This window comes from Lagenorhynchus albirostris, chromosome 7 (genome assembly GCF_949774975.1).
Source record: "Lagenorhynchus albirostris chromosome 7, mLagAlb1.1, whole genome shotgun sequence".
Taxonomy (NCBI): Eukaryota; Metazoa; Chordata; class Mammalia; order Artiodactyla; family Delphinidae; genus Lagenorhynchus; species Lagenorhynchus albirostris.
The window spans coordinates 69,628,366-69,649,595 of NC_083101.1; the positions used below are offsets into that span (position 1 = coordinate 69,628,366).

Sequence of the window (21,230 nt, forward strand, 5' to 3'; positions counted from 1 at the left end):
ATCCATACAGAGGTATGGATAAAATGCTTAGGGAATTCAGGGGAGAGGTAAATTTGAGCTACCTCTATAACTACAGATTTAAAAAAAATTCCAGTTGCCAGCTTGTTGTGATTTGGGTGTAGTGATTCATTTATCCCATCCCACCATCTAGGTTTGTTGTTTGCCTAGAATCTGAACACCATGCTGCTTAGCTGATGGAGGGAATCTGTGATTATTTTTCAAGGTGATCACTTGAGGTCACAGATGACCTGTTTTAAGTTTGTGTTAGCAAGGAGTCACTAGAGTGACTCTTTTACGGCTCATAAATAGGCTTTCCTATAATCAAGGCAGAGAAAAGTTAATTCAAGTGAATTCTCCTGTGGCTTTTCCAAAGCTTTTGTTTTGTGTGGGCAACAAAGCAATGTATAGGCGGATGTCTTGAACTAGCGTACAGTTTTTCCATACGATGCTTGCGTTACCCTGTTCTGTGCTCTTTGGTAGGTGTTTGCCTTCATCGTCATCAACCTATATTGACAAGCCTAAATACTTCTATAAGTGTGCTCTGTGCAGTATTTCTGGAAATCTGTGGCTTGTTAATATAGTCAAGATAGGTGAGGAAAAAAGAGATCCGTCATTTGGAACTAATGGGACTAGTGACATAAATACATTTAATAACTTAACAAAACAGCTTTATTGGAATGAAGAATTTGAGAGTTGGGAGGGGTCTTAGTGGCAATGTCATCCATTTTCCCACGGGTTATAGGCACTTCTTATCCTCTCTGAGAGACAACCATCCCACGACTAATTAAATATTTTAGTGATAGGAAGCATGCTATTTTGCAGGGCAACCATTTATTATTATTTTTTTTTAGCAAGTACTTCTAATTGACCTGCATTTTCCTAAGATTACCCATTAGTCCCCCTTCTTCTCAGAACAAAGCAAAATAAGCTTTTTAAAAAGCCCATCTGCATCCTATCTTGTGTTGTTTCTCTCTTCCTTCCTTTTCTTCCCTTTCATCCTTTACTCCCTCCCTCCCTCCTTTCTTTTCTTCATCAGTTTCTTTACTTCTCCACATGAAATGGTTTTGACTTTTCACTGTTATTTGCAAGGAATTCTTTAGTTTATTGGTGTTGAGAATGTGTCTCTATGAAATGTTCTTCTTAGAGCTGAATACAGTAGTATAGATGTGGTCTGATCCATACTGAGCATTTCAATACCATCATGTTAATTAAAAATTTTTTTCCTGAGAAATATGTCAACCCTGTTGACCCATAGGTCAATGAGATGATGGTCAGTGAAACTCCTGTTTCTTTTTCTTCTCACTCCAATTGTTCTTCCATTTTGTATTTATGGAATTGTCTTTTTTTGGACTTAACCTGCCTTGAACTTCACTGTTGACTTTGGTCCCAGTAGTTCTTTTTAATTGTGACTTTTGTCATCTCACATATTATTCATTGCACATGTTCTATTTCTACATAAAGAGAAACCATTACTTACAAAGTATTCTTGTTAAGAATTTTGGTAATGTTAAAGATTAGAGAGCCTTTAATGCTAAGTTGCTGAGGTTGTCTTTCAAAATTTTTTTTTATTACGGAAAATTTCAAGTATGTACAAAAAAATGCACTCAAGGAAATATATTGTCAAATAAACATGGGGCTTTACTTTGTTTTAAATTCCTTTCTTGGTGGCCTTTTGCCTTTGCCATTGTATATTTGCAAAAGAATGAAATAATTTAGCTACTGAACTAAGTTATTTCTTATAACTTAAGTATTCTCTGCTGTCTCCTCCCCTTGATCTTTTAATAGTTTTTTTTCTTCTTGTTTGTTCGGAATTAACTTCTCTCTCTGTGTATAACTTATAGTCATTTTGGGTTATTATGGTGGTAACGACTGGTGAAAGGTACAGCTGGTTAACTGTAGGCTTTCCTCTTGATGAATTTAACAGACACAAGGCTCCTGATTGAAGCAGATGGTTCATTGTTTGTAATCTCTGGGAAATGCCAGTGTGTCTGTGAGCAGGACCATGTCCTTAATACTAACTCCAGAATTTTGATCAGAACAGCTGGGTTTGAATTGAATTGGGATTTTCAAGAGCACCCAAGTCCTTCCTATCTAATACATTAGCCAGCTGAGAAGACACTACCATTTGAATGTCGTCTTTCACTGCATCTGCCAAGTGTGGAAATGATGCTCTCAGTTAAGGTTGTCTGAGCAAATTTCGTTCAGATGAAGGGCTTAGCAGTGCATTAGAATAACACGCCAACCCTTTCCTTCCAGGTAGCTATGTTGAAATTATAGAAAGGAGAGTCCATTTGGAGAACTCAGAACCAACTTTAATTAATTTCCTTCAACATGATGGTACTGTCATGTAATTTGTCTTTAAAAATCTGCACTCAGAGTAGTTAGAAAAATAAATGAAAAGAATTTGTGCCAGCCAGCAGTAACAAAAACAGTAGCAAATTGTGTTTTGGTTAGTGACAAAAGGAGAAAGCAGAGTTGTACAGTTTAACTCTCTCTGAGTTACATAAATTTCTTCATCCCTTTTAAGTCTTTATAGGTTTAGAGGAAAAAAATTTTATTGGTAAAGCTTCTTATATAAGCTAAAATTATCCTTTTGTTTGTGTATTATTTTAATATCACAAGATTGTTTCTCAAACAGATGAGAGATTTGATACAGACAACAGAAGTGATGCTGTTTATCGAAGAAGTATATTTAAGCCTTTTGCGTCATCCTGTTTTCTGGAAAATTCAGCTTATCCAGATGACCCTTCAGCTGCTGTGTGTCTGTGAAGTCAGCTTAAACATAACTGGGGAATGCTCATCTTTAATTCACCTTTTAGAGCACAGTGTTGAACTTCTGAAGGAGGTAAGGATTGTAAGAAGTTTTAATGTCAGTTATCACTTAAGTAGGTCTTTTAGTAGCAGGGTGGGTGTGCTCTCTTACTTTCTTGCATATCAAAGGTGTTTTGATCTAATACTATTAGATCATACTAGTAATGCATCAATAGTACTACTATCATTTATTATAAAAATGAGTCATTAAATACTCTTTGGAGCATCAGTTAAGGGTCTACCACTGTGGTATTTTTTTCATTTATTCATGTAGAACACAAGTATTGAACACTTATATGCCACACTCTATAGAAGAATTCAGTTGACCCTTGAACAACTTAGGAGTTAGGGGCGCCAATCCTCCACTCAGTGGAAAATACACATATAACTTTACAGTCGGCTCTCCCTATCTGGAGTTCTGCATCCGTTGATTCAACCAACCGCTGATTGTGTAGTACTGTAGTACATATCTATCGACAAAAATCCATGTACAAGTGGACCTGTGCAGTTCAAACCCATGTGTTATTCAAGGGCCACTTGTACTTAGATGAAAAGGCCATTCTGTGACCTCAAGGGGCTTACAAACATGCAAATAAATAATAGTAGTACAATAAGGTAAATTGCTTGTATGGGGGTATATTTAAAGTACCATGGGAGCACAATTTAAGGGAGGTAGGGCATGAGTTCAGATTTGAGGAAGTCTGAGTAGGAGTTTGCTTGGTACAAACCAGAGGCTGAGAAGGCATTCCAGCTGCTGGAACAGCATGTGCCCCGGCACAGAAACATGAGCGAGCAGGCAGGCATGGCTTGTTCAGAAAAAAAGTGTTGAGTGTTGCCAAAGGATTAAGGTGTAAGAGATAAGGCTGGGCCTACCGTGAAGGGTCTTCCATACCACACAAATGAGCTTACATCTTATCTTCTAGGCAGTGGCATGCTATGGAAGACCTTTCAGCAAAGAGGTGCCCTCATGTTTTTGTGTGTGGAAGATCATTCTGGTGGGAGCGTGGAGGAGGGTTTAGAGCAGAGCGACACTAATAGGGCAGGAAGTGAGGAAGGATGTCTTAGATTGCTAGGGCTGCCTTAACAAAATATCACAGACTGAGTGGCTTAAACAACAGAAATTTATTTCTCACAGTTCTGAAGACTAGGAAGTCCAAGATGAGGGTGCTGGCCAATTTGATTCCTAGTAAGGGCTCTCGCTCTTCCTGGCTTGAAGAAGGCTGCTCTCTCACTGTGTCGTCACAAAGCAGAGAGAGAGCAAGGATGAGGTCTCTATTGCTGCTTCTTATAAGAACACTAATCCTTTTGTTTTAAGGCCCCACCCTTATGATCTCATTTAACTAATTACTTCCTTACCCCAAATACAGTCAGTTGGCACTTAGGGCTTCAACGTATGTATTTTGGTAAGGGGGGGATCTCAGTCCATGGCAGGGGCTAATTAGGGAAATTAGAGCAGGAAAAGAGAAATATAGGACATTAAATCATTAGGGCTTTGTGGTTGATAACATGGTCAAGGAGAAGGTCCTCGGTAGAGTCTCAGCTTTCTATTTTGGGCAACTGGATGGTGCCGTTCATTTGAGAAATGGTAGCCGATGCTGAAGGGAAGATGATAAATTTAGTTTTAGATATGCTTGGTTTGAGGTATGCATGGGTCATAGATGGATATATGGTTTTAGAATTCAGGATAGAAGCCTAGGCTAAAGGTAGAGACTTGTAAATAGATTTCTACTTTGGGGTGGAAGTTTTAACCATGGACTTCATGACAGGGCTTGGGATAGAATTCCAGGGGCTGTAAATATTTGTAGTGTACTGATAAAGAGAAGTCTGAGAAAGTACAGCTAGAAGGATTGTATAACAAGCAGAAGAGACAGATGACCATTCCCCCTTTTGAGATACTCGGTCCCATGTCATCTGTCTCAGACATGAAAATCAGGGGAAGGAATATCTCAAAAAGGGGAATGGTCAACAGTGTCCTGGGGAGAGGATTTAAGTACGGGATAGAAAGTCCCCTTAGGATCCAGCAAGTAGAAATTTATTGTTCATGTTAAAGGAAGCAGTTTCAGCAGAGTGATGGTGATAGGAACCAAATTGGAATAAGGGAGTGAATGGTAACTGAGGAAACAGAGAAAGTGAGTGTAGATTTTGGTAGGAGGTGGGAGCCGAGGAAGGCTCAAGTAATCTTTTGTCAGTTTTGTGACTAGCATGGTTTCATGGATGTTGGGACTTTATATATAATATTATATAATGATATATTTGTGTTATATTAATATTGTATATATTATCTAGTATAATAGTAATATATATAGTAATATAAAAAATATAATACACATATTATCTATTAGATATAATAGTAATATATAGTAACATGTAATATATGGTAATATATATGTTATAAATTATATAATTAATATAATAAAATAATGTCATTCCTATTCAGATGTTTATTTATATCAATTATATATAGTTATACCTATTAGATATAGCGCTAATAGATAATATATTGATATATATTATTTTACTAATAATACAAAAATATATAGAAAATATGGATATATAATATTTATAGATAAATAATATATAGAAAATATTAGTTAAATTACTTGGAATTGCCTGTCTTAACTGTAAATGTAATGTACTTAACAGGTAAATCCCATAATGTTCCTTTGTGTTTGTGTAGATTTATGTGAGTAGTAGACAATTTTTTACAGCAAACACTTTGCTGTAGCAGTTAGGTGAAACAGATGAGATCTGTGACGTTTATATTCCAGTCAAATTGTTCAGACTAGAGTGCATAAAAATCACTAGGCAGATTTCATTAAAAATGCAGGACTTCCCTGGTGGTGCAGTGGTTTAGAATCCTCCTGCCAATGCAGGGAACACTGGTTTGAGTCCTGGTCCGGGAAGATCCCACATGCCGCGGAGTAATTAAGCCTGTGCACCATAACTACTGAGGCCCGCGCGGCTAGAGCCCGTGCTCTGCAACAAGAGAAGCCATTGCAATGAGAAGTCTGCTCACTGCAACGAAGAGTAGGCCCTGCTTGCTGCAACTAGAAAGTCCGTACGCAGCAATGAAGACCCAACAAAACCTAAATAAATAAATAAAATTGATTCTAAAAAAAAAAAGCAAATGCCTAGGGCCTACCCCTAGAAGTATTGAATTAGCAGGGCTGTGTGGGGCCCAAGCATCTGCATTTTAAACTAGTACCCTCAAATAATTTTCATAATTTTTTTTTTTTTTTTTTTTTGCACGTACGGCAAACATCCTTGTAAGCATCAAACAGAGCAAGAAACAGAACTTTTCTGGCCACCCCAGAAGTTTTCCAGGAGCCCGGTCCTAATCACAACCTCCTTTCTCCCCTGACTATCTTGACTTCTATAGTAGTGGCTTCTTTACGTTTCTCTATAGTTTTACTGCCTATGTGTGTATCTGTTCATATCATAATACAGTTTTGGTGTGTGCATGTGTGATCTATCTTTTAGGTATCTTTTACACTAAAGATGGTCTCCTTCCATTCCTTTCCCTACCTCTTTTCTTACTGGCAGTTTGTTTACATATGGAAAAACCTGGCTTATGTGAGCTATGGAGTTTTGTACATCTTGAAATCTGCTGATTGAACCTTGTGGCTCACTTGGACTTGTTTCCCAGTTAATAGGTAGTTGGCTATAGAGGCTTGATCAGATTCAGGTTTTTGTTCTGTTTTGTTTTTCATTTCTAAGACCACAGGGAATGGTGTGTTCTTTCATCAAGAAGCACATAATATATGTTGCTCTTCTTTTTATGATGTTGGTTGCTGTTGATGCTCAGTGCGTAGCTCCATTAATTCATTAGGCGTTAAAGAAATGATGTTCTAATTCTATCTATTCTTCTTCATTTATTAGCTGGAATACTTCTATTAAAAAAGTATTTGGTTCTATCTACTATTTGGTTATCCAGTGGTAGAGTTTATATAGAAAAGTTAGGATAAATGCTTGACTCTTTCCCTTTACTTACTAATTTCTAAAAGTATTGTGAACTTATAGATGTAAACATATTTGATGCAATTCAATTTCTTACAGATAATGTCCGCATTAAAATTCAAATTGTCCTGTTTTTGGCCAGTAGGAATCTTTTTAAGTTGGCTCTTGAGTCCAACTTTAAAAATATTATTTATTTTTATTTTTGGCTGTGTTGGGTCTTTGTCGCTGTGTGAAGGCTTTCTCTAGTTGTGGTGAGCAGGGGCTGCTCTTCGTTGTGGTGTGAGGCCTTCTCATTGCGGTGGCTTCTCTTGCTGGGGAGCACGGGCTCTAGGCGCGTGGACTTCAATAGTTGCGGTGGGCCGGCTCTAGAGCTCAGGCTCAGTAGTTGTGGCGCATGAGCTTAGTTCCTCTGCAGCATGTGAGATCTTCCTGGACCAGGGATTGAACCCATGCCCCCTGCATTGGCAGGCAGATTCTTAACCACTGCACCACCAGGGAAGTCCCAAAAATATTATTGATTTTAATGTAGAATTACAGAATACTTTTATTTTGAGCAAAGAAATGGTATCTGTGGGAGAAGGTCATATTTATATTGTGTCTTCCTTCTGCCCAATATTTTAACAATTTTAGAAGTAAGTAAAAAATATGTAGAACTGTTAAAATACTTGTGTTATGAAATTTCCTGTCCCCCAACTCTGTCCCAGTGTTTCTGAGGTGTAAAAAAAAGCCTAGGAAAATTAATTTGCAAACATATATCCTTTAGGTCTATATACCCTTTAATTTGAAACAAAATGAAGTAGAATAAATCAGTCTTATTTAGAGGCTATACCTGTATTCCTATATCACTGAGTTTATCAGCTAGATATTCAATTCAAATATTACATTAACTTTTCTTTTCCCCTTTGTTCTTTTTCTACTTTTATATTGGATTTATTTCATTGTACACTGAAAATGGATGTATTTCTTAGGCTACTTTAGTTTCAGTGTATTTGGTCTTAGTTGAACTATTTTTAGCTTATTTAAAGGATAACTTAAGGTGCTTTCCATTTCAAGCAAAATATATGTACTATTTTTTTCTATAAATTTATTTATTTATTTACTTTTTATTTTTTGGCTACATTAGGTCTTTGTTGCTGCATGTGGGTTTTCTCTAGTTGCAGTGAGCGGGAGCTACACTTCGTTGCAGTGCACGGGCTTCTCATTGCAGTGGCTTCTCTTGTTGCAGAGCATGGGCTCTAGGCGTGCGGGCTTCAGTAGTCGTGGCACGCGGGCTCAGTAGTTGTGGCGCACAGGCTTAGTTGCTCCACAGCATGTGGGATCTTCCTGGACCAGGGATGGAACCCGTGTCCCTTGCACTGGCAGGTGGATTCTTAACCACTGTGCCACCAGGGAAGTCCCGAAAAATATGTACTCTTAACAGAAAATGATACTGATTGTAAGGAGACTAGGTAGCTCTCGAAGTGAAGAGCGCTATACATCCCAGCTTTAGTAAGGCTGGGGACCCCTGTTCCCTAACACATTGCTATCAGATGATTCAATCCCACCCACCTTCCTTCACTGTGTATCTCAGTTTACGTTGTCAGATTCCTAGGAAAACTGATCTGATTGGCCCAGCTTGGATCAGTCAACTCTGAGCAGAGGACAGTGTAGGTAGAAAAGCCATGACATGCGATTGTGTGAGCTGGGCTGCCATCTTTGTTGTGTCTGCTTCACATACCTCTGATGTACCTCTGATGTAGTATGGACTCCAAGGGCTTGCTGTCATTAAGACTCCTGTGACATCTGTGGTCCAGTATAAAGGCATTTCTTTACTTCTTCAGATAGGCTCTAAGTTAGCCTTGGTTCCCCCAGAAGTAGGCCTTAAGTTTCCCTAAAGGCAAAAGCAGAACCTGGGTTTCCACAAATGCAAAGGCTTATGCAATAGGAGTTCATTTGCAGGTGTGGTCTCAGGAAGCAGGTGGGAGAGAGACACGAAGAGTGAAATATGAGAGAGACAATGCAAGTATTATCAAGTTGGCCACTGCTATAAGCAATCAGTTGCTCGACGTCACAGAATATGCTGAGAAGTATTATGGAATATGTCTCAGAACCTGCCAGAAGAATCCAGAATAAAGGGGGAAGCATTTGTCCCTGGGCTTCTATTGCCAATTTGTCAAGCCTATGGGGCTTTAACTTCCTTGTACTTCTGGATCTCTCAGTGGCCTGGGACAGGAAGCAAGAGTCACTACGGCAATAGCTGTAGTATTTGAAGTAGCACACGAGATGTCCAACACAGGCTTTTATTAAAAGAGCTCATTAAATGATACCATTCTCAGGTATTCATTAAAAATCAGTCAATCACACAAAAGACTTGTAACCTCTCAGAATTGTAAGCAATTTAAGATCATCTAGTTTAATCATTTACCATTACTTTTCCTTATTTTTGGTGTCTTGATCCTTAGTTCTTTTCCTTTCACCCTCTGTTCTGAACAGGCCAGTCTCACTCTTCCTGGAGGATGTCATTTTCATTTATGCCTTCATACCTTTAAGTTGCATTCCTTTAAAATGCTTCTAGTGCATTTCAGAACCCTGAGAAGCTACTTTGTGGCCCTTCCAGTGATAGCCTGTGTGAAAAAGGCTTTCCAATGATAGCGTTAGTACAAGTAATACTTTGATTTGTCTCTGATCCTCTTGGTAGCTAGTAAATTTGAAATGTAAATGACCTTGCTGAGTTTTGCTTATTTGGTTGGTTTTTTTTTTTTAAATGAACATGCAGAATTTAAATGCAGTTGAGCAAAATGGGAAAGAATGGTGTGATGGTGTATACTGGAAATATATTGGTTTCAAAATGCATTTGTTGTCCTCAAATAGATAACCGTTGCTTCATTATTCTCAACTATATTTCAAAACAGTGAACACATATAGGCCCCAAGACACAAATTGGAATATATTCCATTAAAAAAATCCATACATTTTCTTTTGCTAGTTGTTAAAAGTCCATAAACGAGCACATTAGAAGATTTTGCAGTTTAATTTCACTTTCAGATGGTATAACTAAGATGTAGATATGCATTTATTAATTTGTCCCAGAGTTGATAGCATTTCCAAAATTGTAACTTCTGTGTGTCAGACTAAGTTGTTTTCTCTCTAGTGTTTAACACGAGTCTACCTCACATTTTCTTTTTTTAATTTTTGTGTTTTTTTTTAATTTTAATTTTTTGCCTGTCCTCATGATTCATAGGTATTTCTGCTCTGCAGGCACTTCTGTAAATTTCAGAATGAAATAATTTTAGCAAAGTGTGCTGGGCCTTTCTTCTTTAGTTCCATAATACATTATAATTTTCTTTATTTAGAAACTTCAAGTACTATCTTATGCCACTTGCATTTTATTTATAAGAACTTAATGTACATATCCCTTTTCTTTTTCATTTCATTTTACTTGGTAAAATTAATGACTTTAAGTTTCTATCGTTATTGCTTTGCTATATTTAAATATACTTAATAAATTACTGTAATTTAAAAATAATCTCTGCTTCTCTGGTACTGTTTCTTTTATTATAATAACAAGATTTATTAAAATTTATTAAGTATAATTTATTATGTAAGTTGTATAGATGAATCATGTCTGTATTAGGTAAGCAGACAATTGAGCTACTTTCCAGAAATGAAATACTCTTAAGTATTTCAGGTAGTGTTCAGTGGTTTGCAAAGATTGACTGTTTTGAAGACTACAAGTTTTTCCTCTGAATTAATTTGGTTTATAGTTTATTGCTTTTTGGCCAGATATAACATTTTGAATTTATATGTGACTGCTGTGGCCTTCAACAGTTCTTCCTTTAATACAACTAGCAGGCTTACTGTAAATAATTTTGTACGATAGGTTTATAATATTTCATGTTAAATTTATTCTTCCTGGATACATGTTATAAAGCCTTGGCTCTGGAAACTTCTTCAACTCTTTACTTTTTTTTAGGATTTTCCTGTTGAACCAGTCATAATTGGAATAGCTTTACTACTACTACAGTCTCCGGCAAGTCAGCAGAAGCCAATCTTAAGTCTAGGTAAATAAAAATACACTCACAAGAGTAAAACGTAAGTATAACACAAGTATTGGCAGGAGTCACTTGAACTACATTTCTTGCTGTGCTGTAGAAAAAAAGTCCTGTATACTTTGAGTGTCCATTCTGGAATTTTTCTGTTTAGTCATTATCAAATAGAACTTTCTTTTTCTTATCCAAAAAGGTGTTTTGTGCAAGGTTCCATATACCATAATTTACCAAGTATCTCAGCTGTTCGTTAGGAGATTATGATCTAAATCATATAGCAGTGACATTGGTAAATATTTTGAAGGGCATGCCAGCTTATTCACACTTGTATAGCAAACAGAATCAATAGCATAAAACCCTTGAAGGAAAATAAGTGTTTAGCATTTGCGTTTGTTTTTAAAACTCTATATACCTGTACTATTCAAAACTGGTGCCACATTGAACGAGACTTAATGTATGATTATTCTATTAACCTGCCTAGAACAAATGAAAGATAACATTCTTCTGACTCTCCAGTATTGACTTAAAGAAAAGTGAGGAATGGGGCTGAAAGGAGGCAAAAGAAGTTCTGTTTACGAATAATGTGGTAAAGAATCAAGGTGCCAGGTCTGGCAGATTGGCAAACAAGTCACACTTTTCAAATGTGGCTTTTACATTAATGTTGCCTTGCTTTAGTTGTGCCACCATAATCCATGTAGTAATGTAGGATCTTGTCTAAATTATGTTGTATATGTTATGATGCCATGATATATTGATACACTGCCACTATCATTTTTAAAAGGTGCTTGAGGTAGATACCGATTGTGTAGCTCATTCTTCTGGGCATTTTAATTCATCATGATTTTGAGGGTGAATTGCTCTTTCATGTACAGTCTGTCTTGGAAATGGCTTTAGCACATGGAGGGGACCCTTGGCTGTTTTAAGGGCTTTGATTCCTACCCTGCTTTTGCTTATTGGCCCTATGCTCTTTGTACCCTCCTCCCTAGGCCCTTTCTGAACTGCTTTTGCCTTTTTTTCCCTTACAGCAGTACGCATGACATTCTCCTATAGGTATAATTTTCCAGTCCAGTTACTTCTGACAGCCATAGTTTTGTTATTATTATTTTTGCGGTACGTGGGCCCCACTGTGGTGGCTTCTCCCATTGCGGAGCACAGGCTCCGGACGCGCAGGCTCAGCGACCATGGCTCACGGGCCCAGCCGCTCCGCGGCATGTGAGATCCTCCCGGACCGGGGCACGAACCCGTGTCCCCTGCATCGGCAGACGGACTCGCAACCACTGCGCCACCAGGGAAGCCCATAGTTCACCATTTTTAAGTGTACAATAACGTGCTTTTTAAAGTAAATTTAGAGTTGTGCAACCAGCACCACAGTCTAGTTTTAGAACATTTGCATCAACCCCCCTCCTCCAAATTTCTTGTGCCCATTTACAGTTAATCCTCATTCCCACCCTCAGCCCCCCAAAACACTAATGTGCTTTCTGTCTCTAAATATGTCTCTTCTGGATATTTCATTTAAATGGATTTTGTTTTTTGACCAAAAAAAAAAAAAAAAAATTCAAAGCCACAGAGAAACCACATTCCTAATTCTGAAGCTATAGTCCTTTATTGTGGCTCATGTATGATAGGCTGATACAGGTTCAAACACTCCAATACTTTTATTATTTGTTGGATAGAAGACTTTTTCTTTTGTAAACCAGTGTCTCTGATTTGAAGTTACTTTAGATAGATTGAATAAACCATATTGAAAATTATTGAGCCAGTATGTCATGTTGAAAAGTAATGAAAAACTATTGTTTAGTAGATTGGGAAAGAGTGTTCAAAGAAATACAATAGCCAAGAGAATATTTGTTATTTCAAATTTTAAAAATGCACAGCACTGATACAATGTTATGCTTCTTAATTATTAACACTGGCCTTGATTGTAAATAGCAATTTATAAAAATGCCTGGAAGATCCATAGTAAAGAATATAGAAATGTTTGTATTATATGAATTTCATGTTTTGTTAAAGATAATGGATTTTCATAATAACTGACAATTATGGATTAAGACTAACATTTAGGCAAAAAATGTAAATTAGTTGTGTCAGAGCAGCAGGGGTTTGTATTTCATGCCATGTTCAGGTTTGACTTCCAAGTGATTTAAAATATAATATTGGACTTCCCTGGTGGTCCAGTGGTTAAGACTTCATGCTTCTACTGCAGGGACTGCGGTTTCCACCCTTGGTCAGGGAACTAAGATCCCGTATGCTGCATGGCACCGGCAAAAAATAAAAATCAAAAAAATTTTAATTTTTAAAAAAATTTTTTGAATTTGAATTTTTTTAGTGTAATGGGGAAGTTAGTTGATTACTTTAATAATCTTGCTCTGTAGCCTACAAATAACATCTTTCAGTAAATCAGCGTTCATTCAGTAACTGAAAAGAAAGTATATTTATTCTTTAATTCATTCTGCTTGTAGTCTAGGGGAGACTATACATGTAAGTAAGTGATTGTACATGTGTGTATATTTCTGATGTGTAAGTTGAGTTTCCATGTTAAAAACAATACTATAAAAATGCGTTGGATTGTTACGCTGGTTATGGACTTTGAGACTTTGCTGATTTGCTTCTTAGCAGTTACAGCTGAAGGACAGCCCTGCTTCACCTTGTTTACTTCTGCATCTCTTGATACAATTCTCAGCTGGGTTTGTAAGAGAAGCACACATGTTGATCTTGTTATCCATAGATCAGGAGCTCTGTGGTCTCTTGGTTCTGTGGAGGGCAGAGGATCTGACAGGACATAAAGGCAAAAGTTGAATTTTAAAGGAATTCACATTGACCTAAAAAAGAGCTGATTTGACTTTTTGACATATGATATGCATTATCTCTAAAAGTATCATCAAGTTTTCAATTATATACATTAACAGCTTATTTTAGCTAAGAGTTAATTGTTTCATTCTTTTTATTTCTAAAAGGATAAGGTTTATCATCTTAGTTATGTGTCTGACCCAGTTGTAAAGGGGCAAGAAAACTTTTTGCATATTACTCTTAAACAAAATAGCATTTTATTTGACTGTAGTATTAATTTTTTTTTTTTTTTTTGCGGTACGCGGGCCTCTCACTGTTGTGGCCTCTCCCGTTGCGGAGCACAGGCTCCTGATGCGCAGGCTCAGCCGCCATGGCTCACGGGCCCAAACGCTCCGCGGCATTTGGGATTCTCCCGGACCGGAGCTCGAACCGGTGTCCCCTGCATTGGCAGGCGGACTCTCAACCACTGCGCCACCAGGGAAGCCCTGACTGTAGTATTAATTTTAAAACTGTAAATTGTTGTTTTGATAACTAGCTCTGAAGCTTCTCTCTTCTGCTGAGGGTCAGAAAATCCCAAAGTCCTCCTTGCTGCTAGTGATGCCAGTTCTGCAGATATTATCTTCTACTGCCTTGAAAGACTGTATATCCCCAGACGAAGAAGGACCCTCTAGGCAGCAGTTGGCTCTAAACCTTTTAGAAATGGTACAGCAGGAGTGCTACAGAGACGACCACCAAAAGGTAATGAGTTCGTCCTTGTTTCTCTTACATAAAGGTTAATTGGTAATGTGGGGTTTAAGTCACTGCCGATAATCTCACCTCCTAATGATGTATCTGTCTGGGTTTAAATTCTGTCATTGAACTTTACCGTTCTGTCAGGCACTGGTGTAGATGTTAGTATATTCTTCTGGACTGTGAGGGGGCGGTAGTCCGGCTGTGAAATAAGTTTTGTAAATGCTGTGTAATCTTTGTTGCTTGTTGAGTTGCCAGTGTACATGAGTAGTTAAAGGTCCTGAGGAATCCTGCAGAAAAGGAGCTAGTTCTATTTAACCTAGTGCTTCTCCAACATTTCTGAGCATGGAGCCCTTTTTTGTCATCACTGTCAGTTAGTGCGGCTTATTGCTAGACCTGCCACAATCCCTGGTGGGGAATCTCAATTGCCTGGAAGTTCTGGGATCTGTAAGAAGTAAGAGGCTTTTGATGCCTCCTGTATGTGGCCCTACTCTGCTGTCACACTCCATTCCTATCCCTGCCTGAGGGCCTCTTACCCCACTCTGCTTTGTCAGTCTCACGGTTCCTGTTAGAATAATGTAGAAGTATTGTCAGTGTCTGGTTAGTGGCTGGGTTCTAGGCCTATATTCGTCAGACTTTTTCTTTTTTGGTACTTGAGTTTTGCCTTCGGTAAAGTGTAGTATTATTCCCAGCTATGACTTTTATGGGGATTGAATGAGGATTAAAGAAGATAAAACTGGTGAAGCATCTTAAGTCGCCAGAGAGAGAGGCATTACATAAATGCAAGCTAGTGCCTCAGTTGTTCTGTCTGCAAAAGCAGAGATTCCTCTAATAATGTATGATTAAATGTTCTGGCAGCAAAAATCCAGCCATTGTTAGGGATTGCTGGTCCTGTTCCTTGTTTGATCATACAGCAGAAAGTAGCCTACAGGCAAATTGAATGTATGCTACAGTTTCCTCAATCCTAATTGTTTGACTAAAACTTTAAAACTTGAAATAGGTAATTGATTTGCATTAAGAGAAGGAAGTTCTTGCATCTGCTCTGACAGGACTACTCACTGTGGCCAAAAATTTCTAATAGCCTTTTACCTTCCCTCTTGGTTTGCCCATAGAGAACAATACTTGGATTCTGAATGGGGGTAGGGACAGGGCACTATGTCTGAGAGTTCTGTTCCTTTAAATCATGAGTGATAGGTACTGAGGATCACCCTAAATCGAATGTGTAAGTACTCAGCTTACTATTTGTTCAGGTGTGAGTGAATCTTATTCATCAGCACTAATAGCTGGATTTTTCTCTTCAGCAGCTGGTGAAGAGGGAGGAGGAAGGAATGCTATTAGGGGGTAAATGCCTCCTGATGCTAGTGTGCTGCTTTCTTGAGCCTTTGAGTGGATATATGATCACCCTTTAAAATAATTTAAGCCACAGTTTACTGTTGGCTTTTCTTCTGCACCCGTCCAGACTCTAGATTCCAAACATACCTGTAAATTTAACTTGCCCCAAACCCTCCGAGTCTCTTCCTGAATCTTTGCTTTTGCACAGGATGATCTTTTATCTCCTTTGCCTGATCTACTCATTCTTCAAGACCCAGCCAAGTGTTCTCAGCCTCCCTGAGTCAGAATTCATTACTCTCTTTCCTTTGCATCCAAGTACTTTTAGCATTACTGAGTTGTGTTGTGTCTTAATTTAGGGGGTACATATTTGTACATTCGACTATGCTGTGAGCTCACTGAGGGAAGGAATCTTGGCCCTTTTCACACTTAGCCTTTATTCTCTAAGCATGTTAATATTTAAATTGCAACAATTGTTGAACTTTTGGTATTTTTTCCACCCTAGGTGTTTCTGCATTATCTTTTTCAGCTGATTATAGATGGGAAAATTAAAAATAGCAGTTTTCCACATACTTAAAGAAATAGGTAACACCCTAGCTTATTTGTCTTTGCATCCTCCACACTTGACCTATTGTTGGCCGCATAGTAGACATTCAAGAAATTTCTGTTCAATGAGGAATGTGTGCTTCTGATACGAATACAAAAGATCATTTTACTGTCTTGATTTATTACAGAAAGACTTTGTTTAACATCACAGAGTTTTGTTGTTTATATTTTTATTATTTATTTTTGAATTGGTGACTCCGACTTAAGAGTGTTTGGTTTAGAAATAAAGCGTTTCTTCAGAAGTACAATTCTTCTGATAAATGAAACCAAGGGTAAATATACTGTACCATGTAGTTCTCTATTACCTATCCATTTCTGAAATGTTGATAACCAAGAAATAAAATATATTTTAACTTGTCCCAATTTCTAAGAATTAAAAAAGATATCAAGCCAGCCATTCATCTCTTTCAAATAAAAGATTAACATAATCTAATAAGCTTTTATTTATTTATTTATTTATGGTGTATGAAAAACAGAATCCCTTTGTAGCTGTTAAATGTGATAGTTAAAACCATCTATTTGTGTTCTCCTAGGTGAAAATATCAAACACTGGTTGTAAACTCTAAAGTCCTTAAAATCTTGCTGCCCCCTACCCCAAAGAATGTTGGGGGGAGGGTGGAGAAAGCGCCAGTGTATGAGTCAGGGTCTAGTTAGGAGAGAGAAACCACACTGATAATTTGAACAAAGAAAAACTTAATACGAAAAATGGTTAACTAGTAAAAGGTGTTTAATTATTGAAAGCTGTAAATGAGGCTCTAAGGAATATCTCAATAACCAATGTAGGGAGCAGTTACTACTTCTAGGGCTGAGGGAGAGTACGCAAGGATGGAACTAAATGGATCTCCCCGCTCAAGGCTGATATCACAGCTTGTTGGAAAGATTGCAGTTATGGCCTGCTAGCTGGTGAAGTGTGCTGGGAGTGCCATAGGCCAGAGCTGGGACACAGGAAGCCAACCACTGGGGTCTCTTGCGTGCTCTTGGGAGCCATGGTTGGGTGAAATAAAGTGGGAAAGAGACTTAAAAGCTAAATTCCTGCAATTATATAGTAGGGCAAGATTCAGCTCTGGAGAAATGTTTTAGTCAACAGAAAGATTTAGAGACAGTGTGACTGAGCTAGGATTTGTCATACATTTATTCACTGGTACTTTTTGATAATGTACTTTATTCAAACTTAAAGTACTGTGAACTTTATTACCTTGGAATAAAGCAGTGCCTAGTAGGTTTCATTCACAGCTGCTTTGAATTAGTATATAGTAAGCAGAAAGCATTTTGAATATTTGTCTCTTAAAAAAAATCAAAATTTGTAATAGATTGTTGTCCTATTTATAGCTAAAGTTAACATTTATTGAGCACATGCTCTGTAAGAAGTTATGTGGGTCAACTCATTTCTCACAGTAACTTTGAAATAGTTTTGTTTTGCCATTTCCAGCTGTGTGGCCTTGGACTAATGGTTGAAGCTCTCCGGCCCTTGGCCAGATGGGCAACAAAGCCCCTGCTTCATGGTGCTGTTTATTAAGCATGTCTTACGTTCAGGCTCCATTTTAAGTGCTTTGCCATATATTAAGTCATTTGATTTTATCTCAAACTCTTTGAGGTAGCTAATATTATTGGTCTAATTTTATCCAAGAGTTAACTGAGGCGTAGAGAAGATAGGTAACTTGCCAAGGGTCATGCAGTGGGAGGCTGGTTATTTTTTTATTTTTTATTTTTTTTCTGTACGCGGGCCTCTCACTGCTGTGGCCTCTCCCGTTGTGGAGCACAGACTCCGGACGCGCAGGCCCAGTGACCATGGCTCACAGGCCCAGCCGCTCCGCGGCACTTGGGATCTTCCCAGACCGGGGCACGAACCCGTGTACCCCGCATCGGCAGGCGGACTCTCAACCACTGTGCCACCAGGGAAGCCCTGGTTATTTTTAAAAATAGATTTATTGAGATAAAATTCTCGTACATACGCTTTACTCATTTAAAGTACACAACTCAATGGCTTTTAGTATATTTGCAGAGTTGTGTACACAACAACACAATCAATTTTAGAACCCTTTTATTACTCCAAAAAGAAACTACTCCCAAATAATATTCCATTGTATGGAGATACCAAGTTTTATTTTTTCATTCATCCGTTGAACATTTGGGTTATTTTAATTTTTTGGCTATTGTGAATAATGCTGTTATGAACACTCCTATACAAGTTTTTGTATGGACATAGGTTTTCATTTTTCTCGGGTAGATACCTAGGAGTGGAATTGCTAGACCATATGGTAACTCCATGTTTGATCATTTGAGGAGCTGCCACACTTTTCCAAAGCAACTGCACCGTTTTACATTACCACTAGCAGTGTATGAAGGTGCCAGTTTCTCTACGTCCTTGCCAACACTTGTTATTGCCTGTCTTTTTTATTATAACCATGCTAGTGGGTGTGAAGTGCTATTTTGTTGTGGTTTTGATTTGCATTTCCTTGATGATAATCTTATAATACTCATTTTACAAGTGAAGAAATTGAAATTAGGGAGGTTAATTAACTTCCCCTCATTGAACAGGTAGTGGATGGTAGGATTGAGATTCAGATTTTGTCTGTTTGACAAATAGAGTTTAGATTTGCCTATACTCTATTGGCTCCACTTCGTTTTTTTGAGTTTCTTTTAGCTGAACAGTGATTTATCATCTGTGTGCTGAACTTGGAGTTAATAACAGCATTTCAGATTTACAGGGAAACAGTAAATCAATAGTAAGTTGAAGTAAACTGGTTTCGTAAAAGCTTTTGGTTGGAAGTTAAAAGGAATTAGATCTTGGGCTTCTATCACTGTCTTTTTTTTAACTTTTTATTTTATATTGGAGTATAGTCGATTAACAATGTTGTGATAGTTTCAGGTGTACAGCAAAGTGATTCAGTTATACATATACATATATCTATTCTTTTTCAAATTCTTTTCCCATTTAGGTTATTACATAATATTGAGCAGATTTCTTGTGCTATAGAGTAGGTCCTTGTTGGTTATCCATTTTAAATATAGCAGGTGTACATGTCAATCCCAAACTCCCTAACTATCCCTTCCCTTCACCTTTCCCTGCTAGTAACCATAAATTCGTTCTCTAAGTCTGTGAGTCTGTTTCTGTTTTGTATAAGCTCATTTGTATCATTTCTTTTTAGATTCTACACGTAAGCAATATCATACAATATTCCTCTTTCTCTGCCTGAATTACTTCACTCAGTTTGACAATCTCTAGGTCTGTCCATGTTGCTGCAAATGGCATTATTTCATTCTTTATAATGGCTGAGTAATATTCCACTGTATATATGTGTCACATCTTAATCCATTTCTCTGTTGATGGACATTTAGGTTGCATCCATGTCTTGGCTACTGTAAGCAGTGGTGCAATGAACATTGGGTTGCATGTATCCCTTCGGACCATGTTTTTCTCTGGATATGTGCCCAGGAGTGGGATTGGATTGAAGTGTCATATGGTAGCGCTATTTTTAGTTTTTTTTTTTTTTTTGTGGTACGCGGGCCTCTCGCTGTTGTGGCCTCTCCCTTTGCGGAGCACAGACTCCGGACGCACAGGCTCAGTGGCCATGGCTCACGGGCCCAGCCGCTCCGCAGCATGTGGGATCTTCCCGGACTGGGGCACGAACCCGTGTCCCCTGCATCGGCAGGTGGACTCTCAACGACTGTGCCACCAGGGAAGCCCTATTTTTAGTTTTTTAAGGAACCTCCATACTGCTCTCCATAGTGGCTGCACCAATTTACCTTCCCACCAACAGTGTAGGGGAGGGTCCCCTTCTCTCCACAGCCTCTCCAATGAAATACCACCTCACACCAGTCAAAATGGTTATCATTGTCTTCTTAATAAGATGGATACCGGGGATGGTGTTCATTGTCTTTTGGTGATAATTAACCACTACCAAGCCTCTCAGCTCTTGACTAGATTCTTCATAGAGGTGTAGAGTTGAAGGACTCGTTAAGGCTTTATCTTTTCCAGTCTTCTGCTTCTGGTCTGGTGAGTGATAAATTCCTTCTAGCAAAAACTGGTCCTACTTTTAAGTGTCTCTAGGTTTGTTTCCACACTCCCTCTCCAGATCAAATCCTGGTCCCATTTTTGTTAAGCCTGTTTTAGTCAACATTATAGAAAACTGTTGTTCTTTTAAGTTAATGAAAATCTATATTGTTCACCTGCATTCACGATTTCTTTGTCAGTCCTCTTTAGACAAAGAAGTACTACCAGATGTCTTATTGTTAATATTTAGTGTACCTGAAAATTTTTATTAGTTTTTTTTAAACATTTATTGGAGTATAATTGCTTTACAATGATGTGTTAGTTTCTGCTTTATAATAAAGTGAATCAGTTATACATATGTCCCCATATCTCTTCCCTCTTGCATCTCCCTCCCTCCCACCCTCCCTATCCCACCCCTCTAGGTGGTCACAAAGCACCGAGCTGATCTCCCTGTGCTATGCAGCTGCTTCCCACTAGCTATTTTACGTTTAGTAGTGTATATATGTCCATGCAACTCTCTCACTTTGTCCCAGCTTACCCTTCCCCACCCCGTATCCTCAAGTCCATTCTCTAGTAGGTCTGCATCTGTATTCCCATCTTGCCCTTAGGTTCTTCATGACCTTTTTTTGTAGATTCCATATATATGTGTTAGCATATGGTATTTGTTTTTCTCTTTCTGACTTACTTCACTCTGTATGAAAGACTCTAGGTCCATCCACCTCACTACAAATACCTGTTTTGTTCCTTTTTATGGCTGAGTAATATTCCATTGTATATATGTGTCACATCTTCTTTATCCATTCATCTGTTGATGGACACTTAGCTTGCTTCCATATCCTGGCTATTGTAAATAGAGCTGCAATGAACATTTTGGTACACGACTCTTTTTGAATTATGGTTTTCTCAGGGTGTATGCCCAGTAGTGGGGTTGCTGAGTCCTGTGGTAGTTCTATTTCTAGTTTTTTAGGGAATATCCATACTGTTCCATAGTG

The 21,230-nt window shown here is 38.1% G+C and overlaps 2 protein-coding genes across 2 annotated transcripts in view; one reads left to right on the top strand and one right to left on the bottom strand.

Moving 5' to 3' along the window:
• The window catches only part of HACD4 (3-hydroxyacyl-CoA dehydratase 4), an 807,943-nt gene that overhangs the window by 513,992 nt on the left and 272,721 nt on the right, over positions 1 to 21,230 (bottom strand). The gene's annotated exons all lie outside the window — the stretch shown is intronic.
• Positions 1 to 21,230, top strand: part of FOCAD (focadhesin) — a 290,793-nt gene that overhangs the window by 56,679 nt on the left and 212,884 nt on the right. Inside the window, exons 7-9 of the mRNA XM_060155133.1 lie at positions 2,639 to 2,845; positions 10,721 to 10,808; positions 14,116 to 14,318. Coding sequence (XP_060011116.1) covers positions 2,639 to 2,845; positions 10,721 to 10,808; positions 14,116 to 14,318 — 498 coding nt within the window. The remainder of the gene's footprint in view (positions 1 to 2,638; positions 2,846 to 10,720; positions 10,809 to 14,115; positions 14,319 to 21,230) is intronic.